Genomic DNA, 22,739 nt, shown 5'->3' with positions numbered 1-22,739 from the left:
CTTGACGCTGCTTCTGGGGTTTTGCCTGGAAAGGCTGGAAGGTGTGCTGCTCACGTTCAGCAGGGAGCAGAGCTAAGGCACGGCAGTTTACTCCTTTCCCTCCTCATCTCCGAGGGCCAGCTGTCCAGCTCTGGGACCTAGGGGCAAGAAGGCACCAGCTGGCCCTGTACTCCTGGCTCTTGGTGGACTCCATTTCTGCTAATAGCAGTGGTGGAGGTGACAGGCCGGCCGTTGCCACAGAGTGGCCCTGGGATGTGTTCAAGAAGATCAGTGCCCATATTTTTGCCAGGAAAAAATTGCTGTGCTATCACAATGAAGTAAATACTTAAAATTGTTTTCAGAGAAGAAATGAGTTTTTAGAAAAAGCTTGAAGTGTAACATTAATTCATGAGGAGGTTTTTTGTTTTTATGTACAAGTCTGTAAGTTTATAGTGAACAGTAAATTTTTTACGCCCTTGTAGTTTTGGATGTATTGTGGGCCAGGTAGTGTTTTTCAAATCCCTGTTTCCTTTATTTGTTAGGGTGCAGCCTTTGTAGAATTTGATGTACATCTTTCAAAAGATTTTGTGCCTGTGGTGTATCATGATCTCACCTGTTGTTTGACAATGAAAAAGGTATGTTGAAATTCCTTCATTTTTAACTCTTAGAGTTACTTAGGTTTGAACACTAGAAAGTTGGTTTTATGTATATGTATATATTTAGTTATTTATTAAGTAGAGTTGATCAGTTCATTTTCTTAGTTGATTACTACCAATTCTTTTCCTCTGTCAAGCTTTTGCAACATCAAGAGAGTGAGGAGACAGGAATAATAATTCCCTAGAGCAGGATCTCTGTACTGCTCAATTTGCTTTTTTCTGTTATCTAACAAAAGGACGTTCCAGGTGCCTTTTATGTCAGTCTGCCACTGTTCCTGTATTGAAGCAAGAGAGGAAGCTTTTATAGTGTCTATTTTCTAGGCTCCCTTCTGTTTCTGCCTCCAGCTTTTTCTCAAATTAATATGCTAATATGATTTGGCAAAATGAGAAGAGCCACAGTGGAAAAATGCTTTGGAGCCAGATAGTGGAGGACCTCAGTAATGGGGTGTAGACCTAAGAGCTGGGGAGATGTGACAGACTTTTGAGCCAGGAAGGGAAATGTTCAGAACTAAACTTCCCGGTGTAAGTACTTGATATAAGGGGAATTTAAGAGGACAGAAACGAGAGACAGGGAGAGTGGTAATGTGGCCAGAGGTACAGTATGCCTGGACTGGAGTGGAGATAGAATGGAGAATGGCATGGTGGAGGATAGAGTCCAGAAGATTTGAAAATCCATATAGTTTCTTAAAAATTGTAATTGTTGTGTAAATGTAATTGATAATTACATAGTGCTTAAACTTTAGTATACCAATTAAGTGATTTCTTAAGGACTTAAACTAGGAGGGATCATTTGCCATTTTCTTTAAAATTGTTGAGTATCATTTTCTGTTGAGATGATTTAAAGTTCAGGCTAATTTGCTATCATGTATGATGTTCTACCAGACACTATTGTTGTGGTATATGTGGATATGGCAAGGCACCTGGCTCTGCCTACTCGTGAATTCGAATCAGTCATGGGGATTCGGATTAGTATGATATATAGAAAAGCATGGTTTTGTTTCTGTGAAATGGTATTAGGAGAAGGAGGGGAGGATATATGTGCACCTGTTTAGATGATAGAGGTAAAATATAACTTAGTAGAAAAGGAGCAGATGGTTTTGCCATGGGGGAAAAAATCAGTGCAAAATAGAAAAAGAAGGAATGGAGCACTAAAGATCTTAGTAACCAAGATGGAGGTTAATGAATCCAGCTGTAATTTCTAAAAATCTGTGAGAGTTAACTGAAGAGTATTACTGATGCTATTGTTAATCAGATTTTGTCTTGCTCTTCAGTTGAACCTGGATGATGAGTTAGGGAATGAAAGTATCAAATTGTATGTATTTTTAGTTTTAATTTTTAAGCAAGTATGTTAAGCAAGTACTTTAAGCAAGTTTTATTTCATAAAACAAATTCATGTTCATTATAAAACAGCAGAAGGGGCGCTTGGGTGGTTTAGTTGGTTAAGTGTCCGACTCTTTATTTTGGCTAAGGTCGTGATCTCATGGTTTGTGAGTTTGAGCCCTGCTTTGGGCTCTGTGCTGACAGTGCAGAGCCTGCTTTGTGTTCCCTCCCTCCCTCCCTCTGTCTCTCTCTCTCTCTCTCTCTCTCTCTCTTCCCCCCCCTTCAAAATAAATAAACTTAAAAAAAAACTGCAAAAGATTATGAAGAGTAAGCCTTCCTTTTTCCCCTTTTTCCTTGGTCACACTCTCTTACTCTTAAGTTTATTTTGTATCCTTCTAGAAAAGCTTTATGCATACATGGCTTCATACCATATGTACATGAATGAATATACATGTAAAGGATTTAGCATATTTGTTGAAGATTTATTGGTGGTCCATTAACTCATGTCTGAACAATGTGACATATGATATGGTATTAAAATATAAAACATTTGCTCATGGGGAAAACATAATAGAGTTCCTATTACATATTACTGCTTAGCACTAATCAGACATTTGTTTCCCGTGACCATTGATTTCTGTGGCTATTTTTAACCAACAAGTATGAAAGATTGAGAAAAGTTTAGAAATTTACTGACAGAAATTAATCCTTACATAGTACTTGTACATGTTGATTGTGTAGTCATGTAACATGGATATATAGGTCAAATAAAATGTGAACAGAATGACAGGAAGTGGGGGAAAATAACTGATTTCTGGCTTTGTTCTCTGTGTCTTCAGGGCCCTATCCTCCCCCCAGCTGTTATTTTCTTCCAGGCACTCCCACCTACATCAAAAGCAAAAGCCAGAATTTAAGAGTTGGAAGGTGGTGCTAAAAGAGAGGGGCTCCCCTACGTGGGCTCACTGTGGCCACTGAACAATTCTTCTCATCATTCACTAAGTTGGGATGTGAGGCCTGACTAGGGTCAACATTAAGTAATAATTTGAGGCTTATTTTTCTCTTTATTTTCTTTTTAGAAATTTGATGCTGATCCAGTTGAATTATTTGAAATTCCAGTAAAGGAATTAACATTTGACCAACTCCAGTTGTTAAAGGTAGTCACAATAGCATACGGTGTAAATGATCTTTCAGTTTTAGAATGATTTATACTTATTTGTTTATGGTAGTGTTCTCTTTGTGCATGGAGATGACTATATATTCAGCATGTATAGAGCGTATGCTTTGATTTTCTGTTAGGAAAAATGGGTTTGTGCTAATCCATTTGTCTTCTCTAACAGTTTCCATGGACCCCACTGTTTCTGCATATGTGAAGGGGCTTGGCTCTAATCCTTTGTAGGTAGACCATAAGGGCTAGCCCTTCTTTCTCATTCCGTAGTCTCAGGTCGCCTCTGGTCGGCATTAGCCCTTCTTTATCTAACTGTCTTTATTTTACAGTTGGCCTTTTATGCTGTCCTTGGTTTTTATATTTCTGTTACTATCTAAGCTTTGTGTATCTTTTATACCATGTAATCTTATATGATGACTCTTCCTGTTCTCGTTAGATACCTAAATAAATGGTTGATTGAATGTAAATACTTTCTTAAGAATTTTTATTTATATTCTTCTCCCCTACTTGGGTATTTGATCATGATCTTATGTGTATGTATGCACATATGAAATATATACAGTTGTTAGTGATTATTCTTACTGACTAATAATTCTACATTTTACAGTTTTCTTTAACTTGCTAGCTTTTCAAGTTACAGTTCTGTTAACGATACACCTTCATAAACTAAGACTTTTTCTCCAATTGCATTTCGTGTGTGTGTGTGTGTGTGTTTTCTAGCTCGCTCACGTGACTGCACTGAAATCTAAAGATCTGAAAGGTATGTACCGATATGGAAGTGCTGTTTTCATTTCATAGTTAACATATATATGGTATTTCCTTATTCTTTTTAACTACTGTTGGTCATTTTAATGTGTATAATACTGGGCTATCTAAATAGTTTTATAGATATGAGGTCTTTACGTATATTAATTTTCAAATGCATTTATGTCGTGTGTATAGTAATTACATGTTTTTACTGTTAACGAGTTTTCTTAGCTTGATCATCAAAGTTCTTTATGATTTTGTACCTATCATTCTTTCTAAACATTCTTTTTCTTTTCTCTTTCCAAACATTTGTAACCATGACAAAATAGAGGAAAAATCAAGTATAGAAGCTGGCTCCAGAACCAGGAGTCTGAATCCAGTTCTAATATTTACCTACTGTAACCTTGGGCAGGTTACTTTAACCACTCTGTGCCTCAGTTTCCCCAAAGCTTGTCCTGCCTGTGGAATCCCTTTGTAACTCCACTTTGTACTCTCATAGAACTTTATAGTTTGTGTCATTCATTTGAGATTTAGTGGATCCTTTTTTTAACCCTTTATTCTGTACACGTCCTGTCTCTTCAACTAGAATGTAAACCACTCTAGGGTGGGAAAAATGTTTTTGTATTCCCTGAGACACTTACAGTGCTCTGTATATAGTAGGTGCTCATTAGATGTTTACTTGAAGTGGTGATAACAGGATAGTTGGAATGCCTTTATGAAGAAATTGTGAAGTGCTAAAGACCGAAGTGTATCCCTAGAGCATAGATAGGACTTTCTAAGCTTTGTAGCTATTTCATGACTGTTAAAAATAAAATACATTTTATTCATTTAATTTATTAGTATTACTTAATATTTACGTGGAAAATATTATATGACTTTAGTCTTTGTAATACACTTTTGTTTTTTTTAAGAAAGGAAAAGTTGAAAAGTTTGCTATTAAATTTTTTTGCCCTCTTGGAAAAAAATTCTTACATGTTTTGAGATAAAATTTGAATTAAATGGTAGTGGTAACAAAAGCACAATAGTAGCTTTAGATTCTCTTAATTTCCAGCTTCTAAACTGATTTTGATATTTCAAATAGAAGCCTTAGCAAGAGGACCCTGCTCTTTAATTCCATTGAGAAATAACTAATCACTGCTGGTGACTATTTTGTAAAAGTAGTAAGAAATAATCACTATTGGACTCTCAAACTTGGTGTTTCTATGAAATGTTGCAAACTAGTCTTCATAAAGGATGCTTATTTCAAAATGGAGGTTTTATAAACATAATAAATATGCAAGTTTTCAAAAAATACTGCATAAAAAGGATCTCCTAATTACCTCTACATCTCTTTCTTTGTCCTAAGAGTTTAGGAAAAGATCTTAGTGATAAAATGGTATTTTATCTACTGAGTTTTTATAATTTAAAATTTCAGAATCTGTGGTTGAGGAAGAAAATTCTTTTTCTGAAAATCAGCCATTTCCTTCTCTTAAGATGGTAAGTTTCTTAGGAAAACTAGCACAAGACTTACTTCATTCATTCTGTTATAACTTGAATAATTTATTTTGGGCACTAACAAGGCTGTGTCAGGACAACATTTATAAAAACTTGTTATCGATTCCTTTTAGAGAAGATACATTTTTGGTTTGTGTACCTATCCTACTTTTTTTTTTTTTTTTAAGAATAATTCACCTGCTCAAATGAATAAAAATGCTCACCTCAATGGGTTAATTTGGTAAGAATAGGAAATTCACACATTTCTGTATATAAACAAGAAATAGAAGGCACAGAAAAAAGGGGTGAGAGGGACATGTGATGGTGGGAGAGGTATTTTTACAATGTTTAAAACTATTCCTGGGGCATCTGGCTGGCTCACTTGGAGGAGCCTGCAATTCTTGATCTTGGGGTCGTGAGTTCTAGCCCCACGTTGGGTGTAGAGATTATTTAAATAAATAAAAACTTGAAAAAAAACCAAACTGTTCCTTAGCTTTTGGAGACAAATGAGATTGTCCAACCAAAGAAGATGAGTACCCTGGTTACATAAAATGAGACACAAATTTCGAGAACTCCCCTGAAAAAACATAACAGATACTAGCATGAGGATTTAAAAACTAGACACAATTCATACGGAATCCCTTTAATATTATCAGGCAAGCCTATATGGATGCCAGGCACTCCTTGGTCATGCTGGGTCTGCTTTTTTTCCCACTGGCTCCATTTCCTAACTTCTGCTTTTCTCCATTGTCTTTTTCTGGTGATGTCAGGTACAGTAGATATATCTTAGGCAACAATATATCATTTCAGTTTATCATGATTATTCACCCTACAGAGGAAGCTACCAGAGAGCTCCTAAAGTGGACATTGTTGTAGTGTGTTTAAAACCTGATTGGAGTAATTTTTCAGTTATTTATGAAGCCCAGTTAAGTTACATCATTTCTTCTAGTTCAGAATTCTGAAATCATTTGGTTCTGAGCAATCACATGATTCCTAGACTTGTGATTAAATACAATTATTAAAAAATTGTGTATTAACAGTTTAACATTTATTTAACCAGATAAATTAAACACACATTTATTCACTCTGTCACCATCGCTGTAATTTAATCATAGATGTTTCAAAACCGAAAAAAGCTAATAAATACAATCCTAATTTAAAGGAGAAACTTTGATGTTTAGGAGTCTTAACACGAATATACAGTATTTTCCTTATTTTTCTAATTTTGTATTAGCTCGGTAACAATGTGATAGGTACATTAAATAAAATAAGGCTAAAGATACCAGAGAAGAAGGTCGAACAACCACACATGAAATTGTTTACAAACTGTTTAAGGTACTTGTCATGCAGCTGGTTAGGGCAGACCCAAGATCCCTGATGGCAAAAGGACTTTAGGTTAAGGATGTGTCTTTTGTAGTGGTAGTGTATCTGCCCTCCCAGATCTTGCCATAGACCACTGCTTTTGCTGCTTAATCTCTTGTTTAACTTAATCACCAACCATGTTGTAATTCGGGGAATGGGAAAAGATAGTGGTTTATGCCGAAGGCACAAAACATTTTATCCTTACTTAGTGATACGTTTTACTATCGGTTGCTTTTTGTAGTAATTCTGTTTTCCTTTTTTTCTTCTCTTATTCTACCATTCATCTCACCAAAAACAAAACAAAATTCACCTCCAACAAACAAAACTCTAGGTTTTAGAGTCTTTGCCAGAAGATGTAGGGTTTAACATAGAAATAAAATGGATCTGCCAACAAAGGGTAAGTAATCCTTGACGTAACACATTCTTCTTCCTCTTTCTCCCCATTTCTTCAAATGCATTTGTTCCTCTCTCCTTGTTTTAGTGGAAAGGTAAGACTGAAATCTTACTCTGGCTTCTTTCAGCAAGCAGAGTGCTTGTTGGACCTTTTTAATAAAAGCATACTTTATCCTTATATGTGAGTACTTGAAAGGAGTGATGAATGTATTGTAGTATAAATTTCAGTTTAAACATGTCTCATGTGGATATTAATATGGTGGTTTCTGGACATACTTATAAAATGAACAGTGGAAACTAAGAACTTTATATAACTGATGAGTTTTTGTTTTCTTATCCTCCATTTAAACATATATTTTCAGTAATTTCCTAAGCAGTTTTCTGTTAAGTGGCAGTAGTAGCTAGTAATAGTTAATCAAGAAAAGAAATTTTCTGCAGGTGTGTTTTAGATCAGTCACAGATTTAGACTTTTTGCTGTTGTTCAACAGTTATATATTGAAAAGCTGCTATGGGTGAGCATTTTGTTGGTGCTGGGTTCAAGTACTGAGCAAAACAGAATAAAACTTGCCTTCTTGGAATAGTATAGTTGAGGAAAATAATTCACTATTGAATATATCAGATGGAGATGTGTGTAAATGGTTGGGATGTATGGTAAGAGGGTTGTTGGGGTGGGCAGGGCACTGAAAGCGGTTAATTCAGGTATGATTGGGCAATCAGAGCAATATCCTAGAATTTGTTTTGATCAGAATAATCTACAACTGCCCTCAAATCATGCCTTCTAAGTAGCTGTTTATGATAAGCTGGTCCTGGTTAACATAGTGATTTTTCTTAATAAGTGATTTTTAGTTTTCTGAGCTCTTAGGGTTATTTTATTTTATTATCATTTTTTTTTTTCAATATATGAAATTTATTGTCAAATTGGTTTCCATACAACACCCAGTGCTCATCCCAAAAGGTGCCCTCCTCAATACCCATCACCCATCTTAGGGTTATTTTAATGACTAATATATAAAATGCCTAATATTTGAATATCAACAGGACTCTGGGTATCTTAGCTATATTTAGAGACTATTTTTATTACGTGTTGAGGGTACTTGATATGCCTGAGAGCCAAAGAATGAGATTTTTAACTAGTAATTCATAATTACCTGGACTTTTTGTAATGAGTTAGCAAGTGAAGTAGAGTCCTTTTGTCTTACAGTTCATGAAGATTATATAAAAATATTTTAAAGTTATTAAGGTGCAGATTTCCAGAGTTCTGGTTTTTATTCTGTTAAACTTATTAAAGCAAAAGTTTATTGATGATATAATCACTTTGCATATAAGTGTCTCTACCTGAAATATGACAGCTGCACCATCACTAAGCAGCTGTGTGGTCTTGGGCAAATCACTCAATCTTTTCAAGCCTTAGCTTTCCTCATGTAAAATAAGAGTTGGGTTAGATGTTCCCAGGATTGATTGATTGATTGATTGATTGATTGATTTTTTTTTTTTTTTTTTTTTTTGGCACTGTGATCCTAGGATATTTAATGGCCTTTGTTTTTCTGTTTATTTTTTCCATATAGGATGGAATGTGGGATGGTAACTTATCAACGTATTTTGACATGAATCTGTTTTTGGACATAATTTTAAAAACTGTCTTAGAAAATTCTGGGAAGAGGAGAATAGTGTTTTCTTCATTCGATGCAGATATTTGCACTATGTGAGTAATATTAAATTTTTTTCACCTAGACTCTTAAACCGTAGCTGGGATTTAGGGACAGAGGTTGTGATTGGAGGTGGGGAAGTTGCCCAGACTTCACCCTTGACTTGTCCTCTCAGTTAGGTTCTATATATTCTCACACCTCTTCAGAACTTCCCTCTACTCCAGCAAACCTCACACCCACAGGGTCCTAGTACCTCACACTCTGTGTTCATTTTATAGGCAGGTAACATCCTCCTTACCAAGTATAAACCCTCGAGGGCTTTCTTGTTGGCCATTTCTGAAAATATTTTAGCTTTTTTATAGAATAATTAAAAAGTTTTCTTTTATTGATTGAAAGATGCAATACATGTTAATGGTGATTATAGCTCAGTAATGGGATTATGCTCTTTTGGTGGGGGGCAGGGGCGGTTTCTTTATATAGTCACAGTTTCCTAAAATTCTAAAATGATACATAAGAATTATCTCCCTGATGAAAAGTACTTTCTTATTGTCTTCTTTAGGGTTCGGCAAAAGCAGAACAAATACCCCATATTATTTTTGACTCAAGGAAAATCAGATATTTACCCTGAACTCATGGACCTCAGATCTAGGACAACCCCCATTGCAATGAGCTTTGCACAGTTTGAAAACCTACTGGTAAGTTACATTTGAATTTTTTAGATTTTAATTTTTTAAGAAATGTCTTAGAGCAGTAGTGAATAAGTTTTTGTGTTATTTTACACATCTGATTGGTTAGTTTTGACCCATGTGTAGCAAGCTGATAGCTCTACTTAAAAATGAGGATATTAGATCTCAAAATAAAAAGCAGTTAAATGAACATTAAAGTATTTTCTTCCAGGCCTAGGTTAAGTAAGTTCTTGTAGTTTAGTTTTCTGAGTGGATTTTATGAATCATCTAAAATGGCTAGACTGTAGACTTCTTTGATAAATAAATTGTAATTGTAAGAAAAAGTCCTAACAGTTTTTTCCCTGTGCATTCTACTTTGGAGAACACTGATGTAGAGTATGACCAATTAGTATTTGCAGTTAATAAGTTACTTTCTCATGAGTAAATTATTTTTCTTCTTTTAGGGAATAAATGCACATACTGAAGACCTGCTCAGAAACCCATCCTATATTCAAGAGGCAAAAGCTAAGGGACTAGTCATATTCTGCTGGGGTGATGATACCAATGATCCCGAAAACAGAAAGAAATTGAAGGAGCTTGGAGTTAATGGTCTAATTTATGATAGGTATTTGTCTTTCATGAAAAGTTTTCGTGTATTGTTAGGAAAAAAATAGTTATAAAATTAAAAATAATATTAAACTTAGTTAAAATTCTGTAGTTCAGCCTGAGGTTTAACATTTATTTGTAGAGTTTTTCAAACTTTGGAGTATAGCACAACCACTTGGGAAGCTTGTTAAACATTCAGATCACTGGGCTCCATACCAGATGTACTCTTGTCTTGGCTGGGGGGCTCTCTCCCCCAAATGCTTCTCTCTCTCTACCAACTTTCTTGGGAGTCTCATCCAGTTCTGTGGCTTTTCATACCTTTATTCTTAAGTTTTATGTCTCCAACCTTTACATCTCAGACGTTTCCCCTAACTGCTTAAACTTTTGTATCCAGCTAGCAACACCTGTTCTTTCTGTAGACTTCCTGATTTCAGTATGACAGCTCTGTCTTTCCAGTTTCTCAGGCCAAATCGTTGGAGTCTTTCGTGACTGTACTTAAACTCATACCCCAAAACCAGTCAGACAGAATCTTGTTGATTCTGTCTTCAAAATCTACCCTGAATGTATCCATTCGCCACACTTGCTATAGTCAGTCTCCACTGAGAAGGACACCTCATTTCTCACGTGGATTATTGAAGTTGTCTGCTCACTGGCCACTGCCTTTACTCATGCCTCCCTGCTATCTGTTCTTAGCACAGCAGCCAGAGGGAGCCTGTTCTGATTAAAGTCAGATCCTATTACTGCTTATAACTTGCACAGTTTTCTGTGTCACCTAGAGTAAAATCACAGGCCCTTCCAAGACCCCGTGTGAGCGGATTCCATCTCTTTTCCCCCCTCCCCCACCCCAACACGCCCACATAAACAAGCTCCGTGAGGACAGGCTCTTTGCCTGTTTTGTTCACTGTTCTATCTCTAAAAATTAGAATAATGTGTGATACACAGTAGGGGTTCAAATATTTGTTGAACTTTTTTTTTCTTTTTTTTTTTTTAAGCTCCCTCGGTGTTTCTGATGTAAGTTTGAGAGCCACCAATCTGATAGATGAAAAGATTGCTTCATATAAAGAAATTATGGGTTAGGAGGGATGTCATTTAGTCCACTGAGGGGTGGGCAATCTTACTAATACTTGAGCAACATCGTACAAAGAGTAAGTGATGAAATTCTTACCAGGCTTGTTTTAAAAAATACTTTCCTTGGCGCGCCTGGATGGCTCGGTCGATTAAGTGTCCGACTTCAGCTCAGGTCATGATCACCAGCCCCACGTTGGGCTCTGTGCTGACAGCTCAGAGCCTGGAGCCGGCTTCAGATTCTGTATCTCCCTCTCTCTCTCTCTGCCACTCCCCTGCTCATGCTGTTTCTCAAAAATAAATAAACGTTAAAAAAAAATACTTTCCTTGATTTTAGTTCACTTTACTGTTTGTCCTGTATAGTTGTATCACTTATAATAGACCTTTCCAACTAGTTGAATGAAGATAAAAATTTTACATCACTTATATGAGACATTTCCAACTAATTAAAGGAAGATAAAATGTTTACATTAATCATTTGAAAGAAGTGCTGGCTTTAGCAAAATTTTGGAGAATATTTCTTTCTTTGAGGAGAAGGAAGGGATGATTGCAAATATTTTCAGGCAAGGAAATGTATTGTGAGACATACCGTGTATAATAACTTCCCTTCATCTGAAGGGCCTTACTTAGAGCCAAATTGTGACATGTGATGGAGAACAGGAATATACTTTGTGATAAAAAGCCCCCAAGAAAGAGAGTTCTTCCTGGCTAAGGATCAATAAGAGTACCTTTTTTAAAGTTTATTCATATATTTTGAGAGCGTGAGAGAATCCAAAACAGACTCTGTGTTGGGGCTCAAACTCATGAACTGTGAGATCACCACCTGAGCTGAAATCAAGATGCTTAACCGACTGAGCCACCCAGGTGCCCCAATAAGAATGCTTTCAAAGAGGAAGTGTTGAGTTGGTTTTTGAGAGTGGCTAAGTTTGCTTTGACAGGATTTGAGTTTCAGGCAGAAGCAATAGCATGACTCAGGGCAGGACTATGTTGAAGACATTGAGGAGATAGCTCAGGGTGGGGCTCCTGCTAGGATCTGTTAGAGTTGGTGTTTACCCTTGAACTTTTTTTTTTTTTTTAACATTTTAATCTGAGAACTACATATATAAGTATGTATGTGTGTTTTGTATGTGTATACAAGATTTACAGTGAAAACCAGCAGTCCCCTGTGCCTGTTATCCCTTTCATTGTTTTTAGCTGAGTTCCTGTGCCCTGATGTTTTTTAAGCTATTTTTTTCTGGTATGTAATGCGCTTATGTTACTATTTTTTTTTTTTAATCATCAAATTTAGACATTGTGGAGAAGTTTTTGAACGATTAGTGATTTGGGAGCCTTTGATTTATTTTACATTGGGGAGAATTATTGATAAGACGAGGTGTTTTAGTGGGTCAAAAATCGATTTAGTCTCCTTTTACAAAGGTATTAACACACCGTAGATTTTACATTAATCATGTTTTTGCAGTACGTTATGGCATATAAAGAGCTGTGTTCGATTTGGTGATATTTGAAGTTTTTGCATTTGTGATAAGATGACCTTTAATTTACCTTTCTCAACTGGTTGTTTCTCATTTTGGTATGGGGCAAATACTTGCCAAATAGAGTAATTAGGCAATGTTCCTATTTTTATAAAATAATTCCTGTACCTGCTCAAATGGTTAAAAAATTAAAATATAAATTCAGTAACAGACACGCATGTTAAAGAATATTAGCATTAGATTTGAAGTCTGCCATTTGCCTCTCCCTAATTCAATTTCCTTATCTCCTCTCTCAGATACAACTTTATCAAATTATTATTCTCTTTTTAAAAATTTTAAATTCTTGGGGCGCCTGGGTGGCGCAGTCGGTTAAGCGTCCGACTTCAGCCAGGTCACGATCTCGCGGCCCATGAGTTCGAGCCCCACGTCAGGCTCTGGGCTGATGGCTCAGAGCCTGGAGCCTGTTTCCGATTCTGTGTCTCCCTCTCTCTCTGCCCCTCCCCCGTTCATGCTCTGTCTCTCTCTGTCCCAAAAATAAATAAACGTTGAAAAAAAAAATTTTTTTTTTTTTTTAAATTTTAAATTCTTATTTCGATCACTAAATAGTATCATTTAGTTTCTCATGGCTTTAGACTTTATTTGTACTTTTTTCCCACTTGTTATAATGTTCTTAAAGTCTATTTATTGTATGTAATTATAATTTATTCATCTTCGTGACTGTAATATTCATGGCTATGTCTCTACCACTGTTCTACTTGAGAACATTTAGGTAATTGCCAAGTTTTTGCTTTTGCAAAACTTTTGCTTTTGCTTCCTATCATCCTGAGTGAAGACTGCCCCCTGACCCTTCCTGTGTCTGAGCTTCCATTTCCTGTGGTCCAGATATTTTTTGCTTTATGGTTATTTTTATGGAACACACCCTTCAGTAACTTCTTAAGAAAGGAAGACATGGAAAGTAAATGTGTGGTCTTGCATGCTTGGAAGTATTGTGGCTGGGCATAAATTTTCATGTTAGAAACCATTTTCTTTCAGAATTTTAAAAGTATTTCTCTGTCAGCTTCACAGTTTTCAGTGTTACTGTTGAGGAGTGTGAAACCATGTTGAATCTTGTTTCTGCACGAGTGGTTTCTTTGTTTCCTGTCTGGAAGCTTGGAGAGTCTTCTTTTTGTCACCAGTGTGGTAAAATTTCATAGAGATGGGTCTTGTTGTGGGTCTGGTTTCATCCCTTGTGGTGGGCACATGGCAGCCCATTTAATCTGTTGATGCGTGTCCTTGAAGATGCTGAAAATTTTGTAAATTATTCTTTGATTTTTGTCTCTCCCGTTTTTCTGGGGTTTTTTTTCCCCCCCTTTATAAAACAATCCTTTAGTTTACATATGACACACTCTTGGACCAGGCTTCTAATTCTTATTTTTTCTTCTATTTTCTATCTTTGTCTTTTTGCTCCACTTTGAAAGATTTTGCCAACCTTATTATCATCCACCCGTTCTCTTGACTTTTTTGTGTCTTTAATTTCTAAGAACTGTCTTTATTCTCTGAATGCGCTTTTTTTTCTCTATATATAACATTCTGTTTTGGCTTAATGAACTATTTCTAGGAAGGCATCAAGGACTTGTGTGTGTGTGTGTTTGGAATTTTCTTCTCTTTGGCTCACTATCTTACATGTTAGAGCTTTCCTCAAGTTGCTTAGAAACCCTTGACTGCTTCTCGTGATAAGAAATAGGGATCTAAAAAGCTTGTTGGAGGCTCTGTGTGCATGGGGCGTGTTCACTTGGATTTCACTGTGGGACGATGTAAGTGGCCTGTTTGGTCATACTTCTGATGTCAGTAGATTCAGAACTTTACTTTTTGACTGACCAGATTCCTCACAGAAGAATCTATATAAACTACCTAGAGGATCCAGATCTGGCTCCCAGGGTTCTTGGGAATCAGGTAAGGGACAAGATCTGGGGAAGGGAAGGCATGTCTCTGAATTTTGCATGTGTGATATGTGTGGACTGTCTCCTGGTGCTGGTGGCTTTTGTAAAATGCCCAAACACTTACCTGGTTGTCTTGTCCTCCATTCCAAGACATTTCCTGTTAAATTCTTGAAATACCAACCTCAGGGGTGTGGGGCAGCCTCCATGGCAGGAAGTTAGGAGGAAGGGAGATGCTCACTGCTGCTCAGGCCTCACCTCATCTGCCCTGTTTTAGTCTCCCCTCCCCCTAGTTCTAGGGGGAAACGGGTGCTGCTTTTAACTCTGCCTTCTCATGGTTTCCACTACTGGCTTGTGATTTGGTGATTTGGCGTTTTCCGCTCAGCTAACTGAAATACTTTGTTATTACTTACGCATCTGTTTCCCAGCTCCCAAAACTGTGTTACTGTGTCTCTTTGTTTCTGTTTTTCCCTGTATGCATGGATTCTTTTTTAATCCCTTCATTTTCTTTTTAATGGGATATACAGGGAAAGTAAACGTAGATGCTTCAGTTCAGTCTTCTGTCTTGACCCAGAGGTCACTTCTCATTTTCTTGGAAATTGTTTCCTGCTCTGATACCACAGCGACCTCTGTCATCGCACCTCACGTGAGCTGCCCGGCCCTCACGTTTAGGCCTGAGAGGCTGTCCTCTCTCTGCTGATGGGCAGTGCAGTGCTGGCATTGTCACATGGGCTTTTTCTGGGCTCTCAACTGTGAGTGCGTGTGCCTGTGCCACACAACTTCAGGACAGTTCTCAGTGCACATCTTCAGTGCTTTGAAGTCACAACTGGGTATGGATTCCAGCTCTGCCTCTTTCTAGCTTCCCGTCATAAAATAAGGCCTTGTCGATTGATTCGCTTGGAGAGAAGATACCTGAAGAATCAGTCACTCAGTAAACTACAGATTTATTTCATTTTCTGTTTCAGTTGCTTTATAATCAGGCTTTTTCATCACGGGCCCAAAAAGAAATGCTGTTATTCCGCATTATTAGAAAGATGGAGAAGTATTTTTAAACAGAGCTGATAACTTCCATCTTGTAAAAAGTTGGGGGAGGGTGTGCTCCTGTACTTGAATGTTCCAGGCATTCTGTAATCAAATTCTCCTGAAAAGGTTAAGTCAGGTCTTAAGGGAACCATGAGATTACACTATTTTATGTGTTGTTTGTTTCATCATAGGATATATGATTGGATGCCTGAACAGCCAAATATATTCCAAGTGGAGCAGTTGGAACGCCTGAAGCAAGAATTGCCAGAGCTTAAGAGCTGTTTGTGTCCCACTGTTAGCCGCTTTGTTCCCTCATCTTTGTGTGGGGAGCCTGATATCCATGTGGATGCCAACGGCATTGATAACGTGGGGAGTGCTTAGTTTTTACTGGGCAGAGGCCCTTTTGGGGCACGCACCACTGTTGTGGGGATTCACTTTTCATCACTGAGCATTGTTTATCTATGCCTTCTAGGTTTCTCAGTCCAATGAAGCAATAATGAAGTATTTTACTATTTCACTACAATTCTTGCTAGAATTTCAAGTATGCTATTTAAATCATTTGGCCAGGTATAATTACCAGTCAGTCTCTTTACAATGAGAAAATTTATTGGTTGGCAAACATTTTAAACTAAGTATGTAAACATATAATGTTAAACGTCCATTAAAACCATAGTGCTTGGAAATTAACTATATAAATATGTTATATTTACAGTTCTTACAACTTTCATTTGATCAGGTCTGAAATATTTAGCACTTGAGGAACATGACTATGCATAATTATACCTGACCATGGAAAAAATAAGTACCTCAAATGCATGCATTTGCACTGGTGATTCCAACTGCACAAATCTTTGTGCCATCTATGTATATATGTATTTTTTACATGGATTGACATGCACACACACCATTTTCATTCAGTATGAACCTTGAGGCTGCTGCCATTCTCCCACTTAACCAAACCAATGCCTGTGTAAACAGCCTGGAGGTGATCCTTGAAAACTTGTCTCATAAGTCTTTCAAAAGTTGTTTTGCATAAATGTTAAAGTTTCAAAATGCTGCAGGGTAATTTAATTGTATAAAATATTAGAAGTATGTAGTGCATACTTAATAGAGTAGGCCATAATGTGTAAATTCTATTCCATGCATGCTTTAGGTTTTAAGCATGAGATTGTACATGTTTACTGTAAGTCCTTGCATCTGTGGTGCTAGGTGAGTGTGAGAAGGTGTCAAGGACTGAAAATATTTTGTTGCCTAAAAAAAAAAAAAAAAAAAAAAAAAAAAAGCCTGTTTGTAGGCATTTTAAATATGCTTATTTTAAGTGTCTCTCACTACCTATTACACACCGTTGCTCTGTGGGTTTGTTGTGTGTGCGTGTGTGTGTTGTACAGCAGTTAAATCTCCATGCAGAAAAATAAATGTCCTGAATTCTCACATTGGTATTTTTTATTGGTTAATGTATATCAGGCATGTAACTTATTTAGGAAATGTAGACGATCCTTCTAAAAGTATATGCATGTATTTAGGATTATACTAAGGTTTCTTTCCTTAGAAGCTGATTGTTTTGGCATTAACTGTAACTTAAGAATGAATGTTGAATAAAATACACAGATTTATTTTCCTCCTTTTAAAACAAAATTTCAGGAAGGTATTACTTTTATAGACTTGGTTCTCTTACTACGAGACATTGGACTCCTGCCCTAAAGTAATGCCCTACTTACATCTACCTTTTACTGCATGTTCTCCACTTAGGCAATTTAGTCATGCATTGACACATTTTAGGACTAGCTGAGAATCCTAGCTGAGAACCTAAGACTTGGAATTACACGGTGTATCTTTTTATTTTTTAAGCCAAACAATGCAGTTTTGGTTCAGTCTTAATCGTGTGAAGATAGGCTTTGAAATCCTATGTTATGGTGTTGTGCTGTAACACTGATATTTAATGGAAAAGAGTTTAGGAAATGCACTCATCTACAAGTGTTCTATATACTTTTCCCACACTGAAAGATTTTCCAACACTTTGGTGTGACTTTGGTGTGAATTAGGCAGTTTTAGAAAACTCCTGAAAAAATTCATTTTGTCTGCAGACCTGTGTACAGTACAGTGACCATTACCTTATGGTAACTCGGTTAGCTGTAGGTGTGCGTTTTCGGTCCTGTTCACTTGCCCTCCTCCCCTGTGCCTTTCCAGTCCCATGGCAGTGCAGCTCCATGTTGAAGACTCAAGATCGTAAAGGGAAAGGAGAGGTGGGAGGGGCGGGGGGGGGGGTGTTCCTGAACAATGTAATTTGCAAAGAGCTCCCAAGGACTGCTCATGACACAGAGCCTCACTGCTCACTTCCTTTGCATCCCTTCCTGGCCTTATAAACCAGGGTTAGTAGAAAATTAAAGCATAGCAAGCAGTAGCTCCCCCACTTTTCTAGGACTAAGTCCAGGCGTCCATACCACTAGCCGTTGCCCTGTGCAGTGCTCTGGCCACACTGTACCCACTGTGCCCACCATTCCCCTGGCCACGCCATGCTCCTACTCTATTCCCTGTCTGTAGCCATGCACCCTGTGCCTGGAAGCCCTCTCCTCCCCACACACACTTTCGCCCTGCCAGACTCCTTGCTCCTTGAGCCATCGGCCTCTCCTCTGAGTCCTTGCTGAAACTTGTTCAGAAGGGATGAGTCCATCTTTTACTCCATAGCCATGTCCATACCTGGATCATGCTGTGCATTCTAGGTAGGCATGGTGGTTTGTCTCACCAGGCTGCAGTCTCTTCAAGGGCAGGGACCTTGGCTTTTTATTTCCACAGTGCATGGAACATAGAAAAATGTTGGAATTATTGGGATAATAATTTGTATCAAATGTCCTTTTGAATTAAGAGATTTAATTATGTTTACTAAGAATGTAAACTTTGGTTTACATTTTGACAGTGGGAACAGTTTGTTGATGTCAATTTTCAATATAGAGGTATAATGTTAAAATCGTTTTATATTTTCTGGAAATTGCAATGTTTGATAAAATGCCGCCATTGTTCTCTGGTGTTTTCTACTCTCTGGAACTCTGTACTGTAACTGACTGGATGTGAATGTGAGGAATACAGTTCATTCCTGTGTCGGTAGTGCCTCAGGGCTACCACAGCCGCTCATTACCTCACTGCCATTGTTCCTTGTGTCTCCTCTCCTCCCAATGCCCCTCCCCCGCCCCCCCTTAGGCCTACCTCAGTACCTCAGTACCCCTTTCCTTGTCTGAAATGCCTTCTCCGTCTTCCTTCAGTGTCCAGCTCAGGTACCGCCTCTTCCATAAAACTTTGCTCAGCTTCTGATTGGAATTATGATGCAGACAAATGCGTGCAGCCTCTAAATCTCACTGCTTCGTTTTGTAGCTGGGCCAGTAAACCCAGAGAAGTGAACTGACTTTTTTACCAGGTTGGGACTAGAACTGGGTTTTGTGATTCCTAATCCCGTGTTCTTGAACTATGCTGCCTTCTGAATTCTCGTGGCGTTTTGTTAGCATGTGCTTTCTTACAGTCTCTCTATGTGCCTGTTCTATTTCCCTAAGATTGTAAGCCCCTTAAGGGCAGGGACCTCTTTGCATTTCTAGCACTACTATAGTGTTCATACTTAGTCATGAACTAGACAAATAAATGGCGGTGGCAACGATCCTAGTTTCCTAACTCAGATTGTTTCACAGTATACATATGGTTTTGTACGGCATGCTTGGCTATGTTGTCTGGAGTGTGTGTGCTCGTGTGCATGCGTGTGCATGTGTGTTTGCATGTGTACTCTGCCCCAGTTGCTTGGGGTCACAGGTGGGTTATTGTAAACCAATTTTCTACTTCATGCTAAGTGAGGACAATTATGAGACTGAGTGGAAGATGAGGTACAGGTTTCCCCCCCCAGGCCCGGCTGCCCCTTCCTGGGGAGTACACCTAAATCCTGCAGCTGGTGGCCTGATAGGGCAGGGTACGCGGCCTTGGATAGGACTTGGGTGACCGGAGTGACTGTCTCATTAGTCCCGGTGGAGTGTCATCGTCTTTTGTGCCTTGGCTCTTTCTCTTCACAGCTGGACCGCATTTCTGTCTTTCACGTTATCACTGGCTTGGTATTCTAGGTTGGCAGTGGAGTCCTGTTCATTTAGATTTGGCTACAGCCGACTCCTTTGCATTTTCGGTTTGGATTGTGTGGTGTTGGGGTAGGAAGCAAAGTAAACACAGGAGGAACACTGCATTATTTTGGTGTTCATGAGTGGAAATTTACTCAAATATCTCAGTGGGTTTGCATAGTTTGAGAAATAGATTCGAAATGTTGAAAATGCAAGAGAGCATATGATTAAGACCGTACAAGTATGTGTTAGAGATGAGAGAAAGAGGTTAAGTTGAAACAAAGCTCTCGAGCCCTTGCAGAATGGGGTAGAGATCAGGGTAGTTGTGAAGCCACTTTGGGGCATAATCATTGTAAACTCAGGCCAAGGTAGTATTTGTAGTATGTTTAGGGAGAATGAAGAAGCCATCCTGACAGTGTGGAGGATATTTTTTTTTTTTTTACTGATTTTAGAAGGAAATGAGAGAAATCCATTTTAAAATAATGAGGAAAGTAGTATTAGTACAGGAGTAATAAAAGAAGTACAGAGATTAATTTATCTAATCTTGTATGAAATTGGTCCAAGCATACATCTACCTGTTTGCTCAGAAAACAAATGCAGACAGGTTAAGTGAACTTCTGAAACTAAACTTGCAAACCAAACTATGTATTGTCACCAGAAGATAACTAAAAGTCTAGCAAATGTTCCACCCCATGGCTTCAAGTGTCTGTCTGCAGCCCAGACTTCTGTAAGCTCAGATTCACACATCCAGCTGTCTGTGCACATCTCTAGTTGAAGGTTGAATGGGCACCTCACACGTCATGTGCCTCCAAAAAACTCTTCCTCCTTCCACTAAAACTTCCCATTCTACCTCCTGCAATGATCCGAGTCTTAGCAAGTGACATCCAGGAGTATTACACTAATCACTCGTTACCAGGAAGAGAAAAATCATGGAAGTTTATATTATGGTATGTGATAGGTCAATTGCCCATTTGTTACTTTTTAATTAAAAAAAAATCTTGCACATATTCCTTTAATTGCATAGAATTACCTTATCAAGTGCCAGAAAAGTCCCCTTGGGATTTTGATCAGTGTTGGGTTGATTTTCTGGATTAACGTGGGAAGGATTTAATGTTTTACAAGTATGAAGTCTATCCAGAACATAGTGTGTGTCTCCATTTTTTTTCAAAATTTTTACATCTTCCAGTAAAATTAGTTTTTCACATAGGTGTTTTAAACTTTTTAAAGCTTATTCTTACATTAGAAAAACTTAATGAATTTGTTTTTTAATTCCTATTTTCCTTAAGTATGTTCTTCAGTAATCAGTTAATTTTGGTTTACTGCTCTCATCTGTAGCTGCTGAATCCGATTAGTCAAAACATTTTGTTATTTAACTGGGGTTTTCTAGTTGATCATATTATCAAATACGTTTTCTACTTTTTAATGACAGCTTTCTCTTTATCTTGTCTCACTTCAGTAGCTAATAACAATTGTAGGCGTCCTTATTTCTTTATCGTCATGGGAAATAATATGATGGCTGCTGGAGTTTCTAGTTATAGAGGTGACCCTTACGAAATTAAGGAAATTTCTTTTTCTTCTAGGTTAGCTAAAGGATCCCTTCGCCCCGGCCCCTACCCACCCCCAAGGAATAGGTGCTGAATTTATTCTGTGGGTTTTTGAGGAGTTAGAAAACAATCATAGTTCTTATTTCATCTGTTAATATTAATGGAGTGAATGATGCTAATATATTTTCTAATGTTGAATTACCCTTCAGTAATTGGTATAACACTTATTAATGTTCTTTTGACAGGTATTGACTGATTTGTTTAGGATTTATTATCTGTATTCATTAACGAGATTGACTTTGTTTTCTTTTGCTATTTTTGTCTAGTTTTGGAGACCATTAGGATAGCCTTATAAAGTCAGTTGAGTAGCTTTTCAGGTTTTTCTGTCTTTGGAACAGTTTATGTAATGTTAGTATAGTCTGTTCATTGGCACTTTGATAAGTACTCCTATAAAACTATGTGCATATTTTGAAGTATTCCTACCCTTACAGTTACTTCTTTAGTTAGAACCTGTTAATGTTCTCTTTTTTTTTTTTTTTTTTTTTTTTTTACTTTAAAAAAAAAAATACTTATCTTCAGAGAGAGCATGAGCAGAGTTGGGGCAGAGAGAGGGGGAGAAAGAGAATCCCAAGCAGGCTCTGTCCTGTCAGTGCAGAGCCTGATGGGGGCCTGATTGATTCCAGGAATCATGAGATCATGACCTGAGCTGAAACCAAGAGTTGGATGCTTAACTGAGCCACCCAGGTGCCCCTCTCTACTTTTTTTTTTTTTTTTTTTTATTAAATTTATATTTTTTGGGCACATCAGCTAGTTTTCCTAGATTAAAAAAAAGTTACTTGTACATCCAGCTGTATAGTGTGTATATATTATACATTATATACATACTAAATACTGGATATCATAAGTGTATGTAAACATACATATATGTATATATGTATGTGTGTATGTATGTATATATATATATATATATATGTATTTGTATATACTTCCAAGAAGTCTTCCAAGAAACACTTTTTCTTAATATTTTCTTTGGTGTGAAGGGGTGAGTTATCCTTGATTAGATTGCTAAAGATCTACTTTTTAAACTAGGCTTTACTAGTATTGAGCAGTGTTTGTTTTTTGTTTGTTTTTTTTTTTTTTTTTCATTAATTACTCTTAAATTTAGTGTGCAAAATTTTACCTAATGTAGATTTATTTGGTACCTTTTCTTGGGTTGAACCTCCCTCAATACTATAACAACATTAATAGAGTTGGCCTTGGAAAAATACTGTTGTTGTTGTTGTTTTTAATGTTTTAATGTTTATTTCTGAAGAAGAGAGCCATGAGCTGGGGGTGGGAGTGGCAAGAGAGGGAGACACAGAATCCGAAGCAGGCTCCAGGCTCTGAGCTGTCAGCACAGAGCCCGACACATGACTCGAACCCATGAACTGTGCAATCATGACCTGAGCCAAAATCAGATACTTAACTAACTGAGCCACCCAGGCACCCTGGAAAACCATTGTTTTAATCAAAGGGGAACAAGAATTTTACTTTTTGGAAAAAAAAAAAAAAAAAAAAAAAAAAGTCTATACAAGGAGCTATTGTTTCTATCATGATGGAAGTATGTATAAAGTATGAACCTT

The 22,739-nt window shown here is 37.4% G+C and overlaps 1 protein-coding gene across 2 annotated transcripts in view; it reads left to right on the top strand.

Moving 5' to 3' along the window:
- Positions 1 to 19,131, top strand: part of GPCPD1 (glycerophosphocholine phosphodiesterase 1) — a 50,936-nt gene extending 31,805 nt beyond the window's left edge. Inside the window, exons 12-21 of one of the 2 annotated variants that reach the window (XM_045445239.1) lie at positions 522 to 614; positions 3,032 to 3,109; positions 3,841 to 3,880; positions 5,282 to 5,343; positions 7,034 to 7,099; positions 8,661 to 8,797; positions 9,301 to 9,436; positions 9,871 to 10,031; positions 14,410 to 14,481; positions 15,680 to 15,705. In XM_045445239.1, coding sequence (XP_045301195.1) covers positions 522 to 614; positions 3,032 to 3,109; positions 3,841 to 3,880; positions 5,282 to 5,343; positions 7,034 to 7,099; positions 8,661 to 8,797; positions 9,301 to 9,436; positions 9,871 to 10,031; positions 14,410 to 14,434 — 798 coding nt within the window. In that variant the 3' untranslated portion in view covers positions 14,435 to 14,481; positions 15,680 to 15,705. Of the gene's footprint in view, positions 1 to 521; positions 615 to 3,031; positions 3,110 to 3,840; positions 3,881 to 5,281; positions 5,344 to 7,033; positions 7,100 to 8,660; positions 8,798 to 9,300; positions 9,437 to 9,870; positions 10,032 to 14,409; positions 14,482 to 15,679 lie in introns of both variants that reach the window. The other variant, XM_045445238.1, reaches the window with a different exon arrangement.
- The last annotated feature ends 3,608 nt before the right edge of the window (positions 19,132 to 22,739 follow it).

This window comes from Leopardus geoffroyi, chromosome A3 (assembly GCF_018350155.1).
Source record: "Leopardus geoffroyi isolate Oge1 chromosome A3, O.geoffroyi_Oge1_pat1.0, whole genome shotgun sequence".
In the NCBI taxonomy this organism is placed as follows: domain Eukaryota; kingdom Metazoa; phylum Chordata; class Mammalia; order Carnivora; family Felidae; genus Leopardus; species Leopardus geoffroyi.
This window is presented reverse-complemented; position numbering and strand designations above follow the sequence as displayed.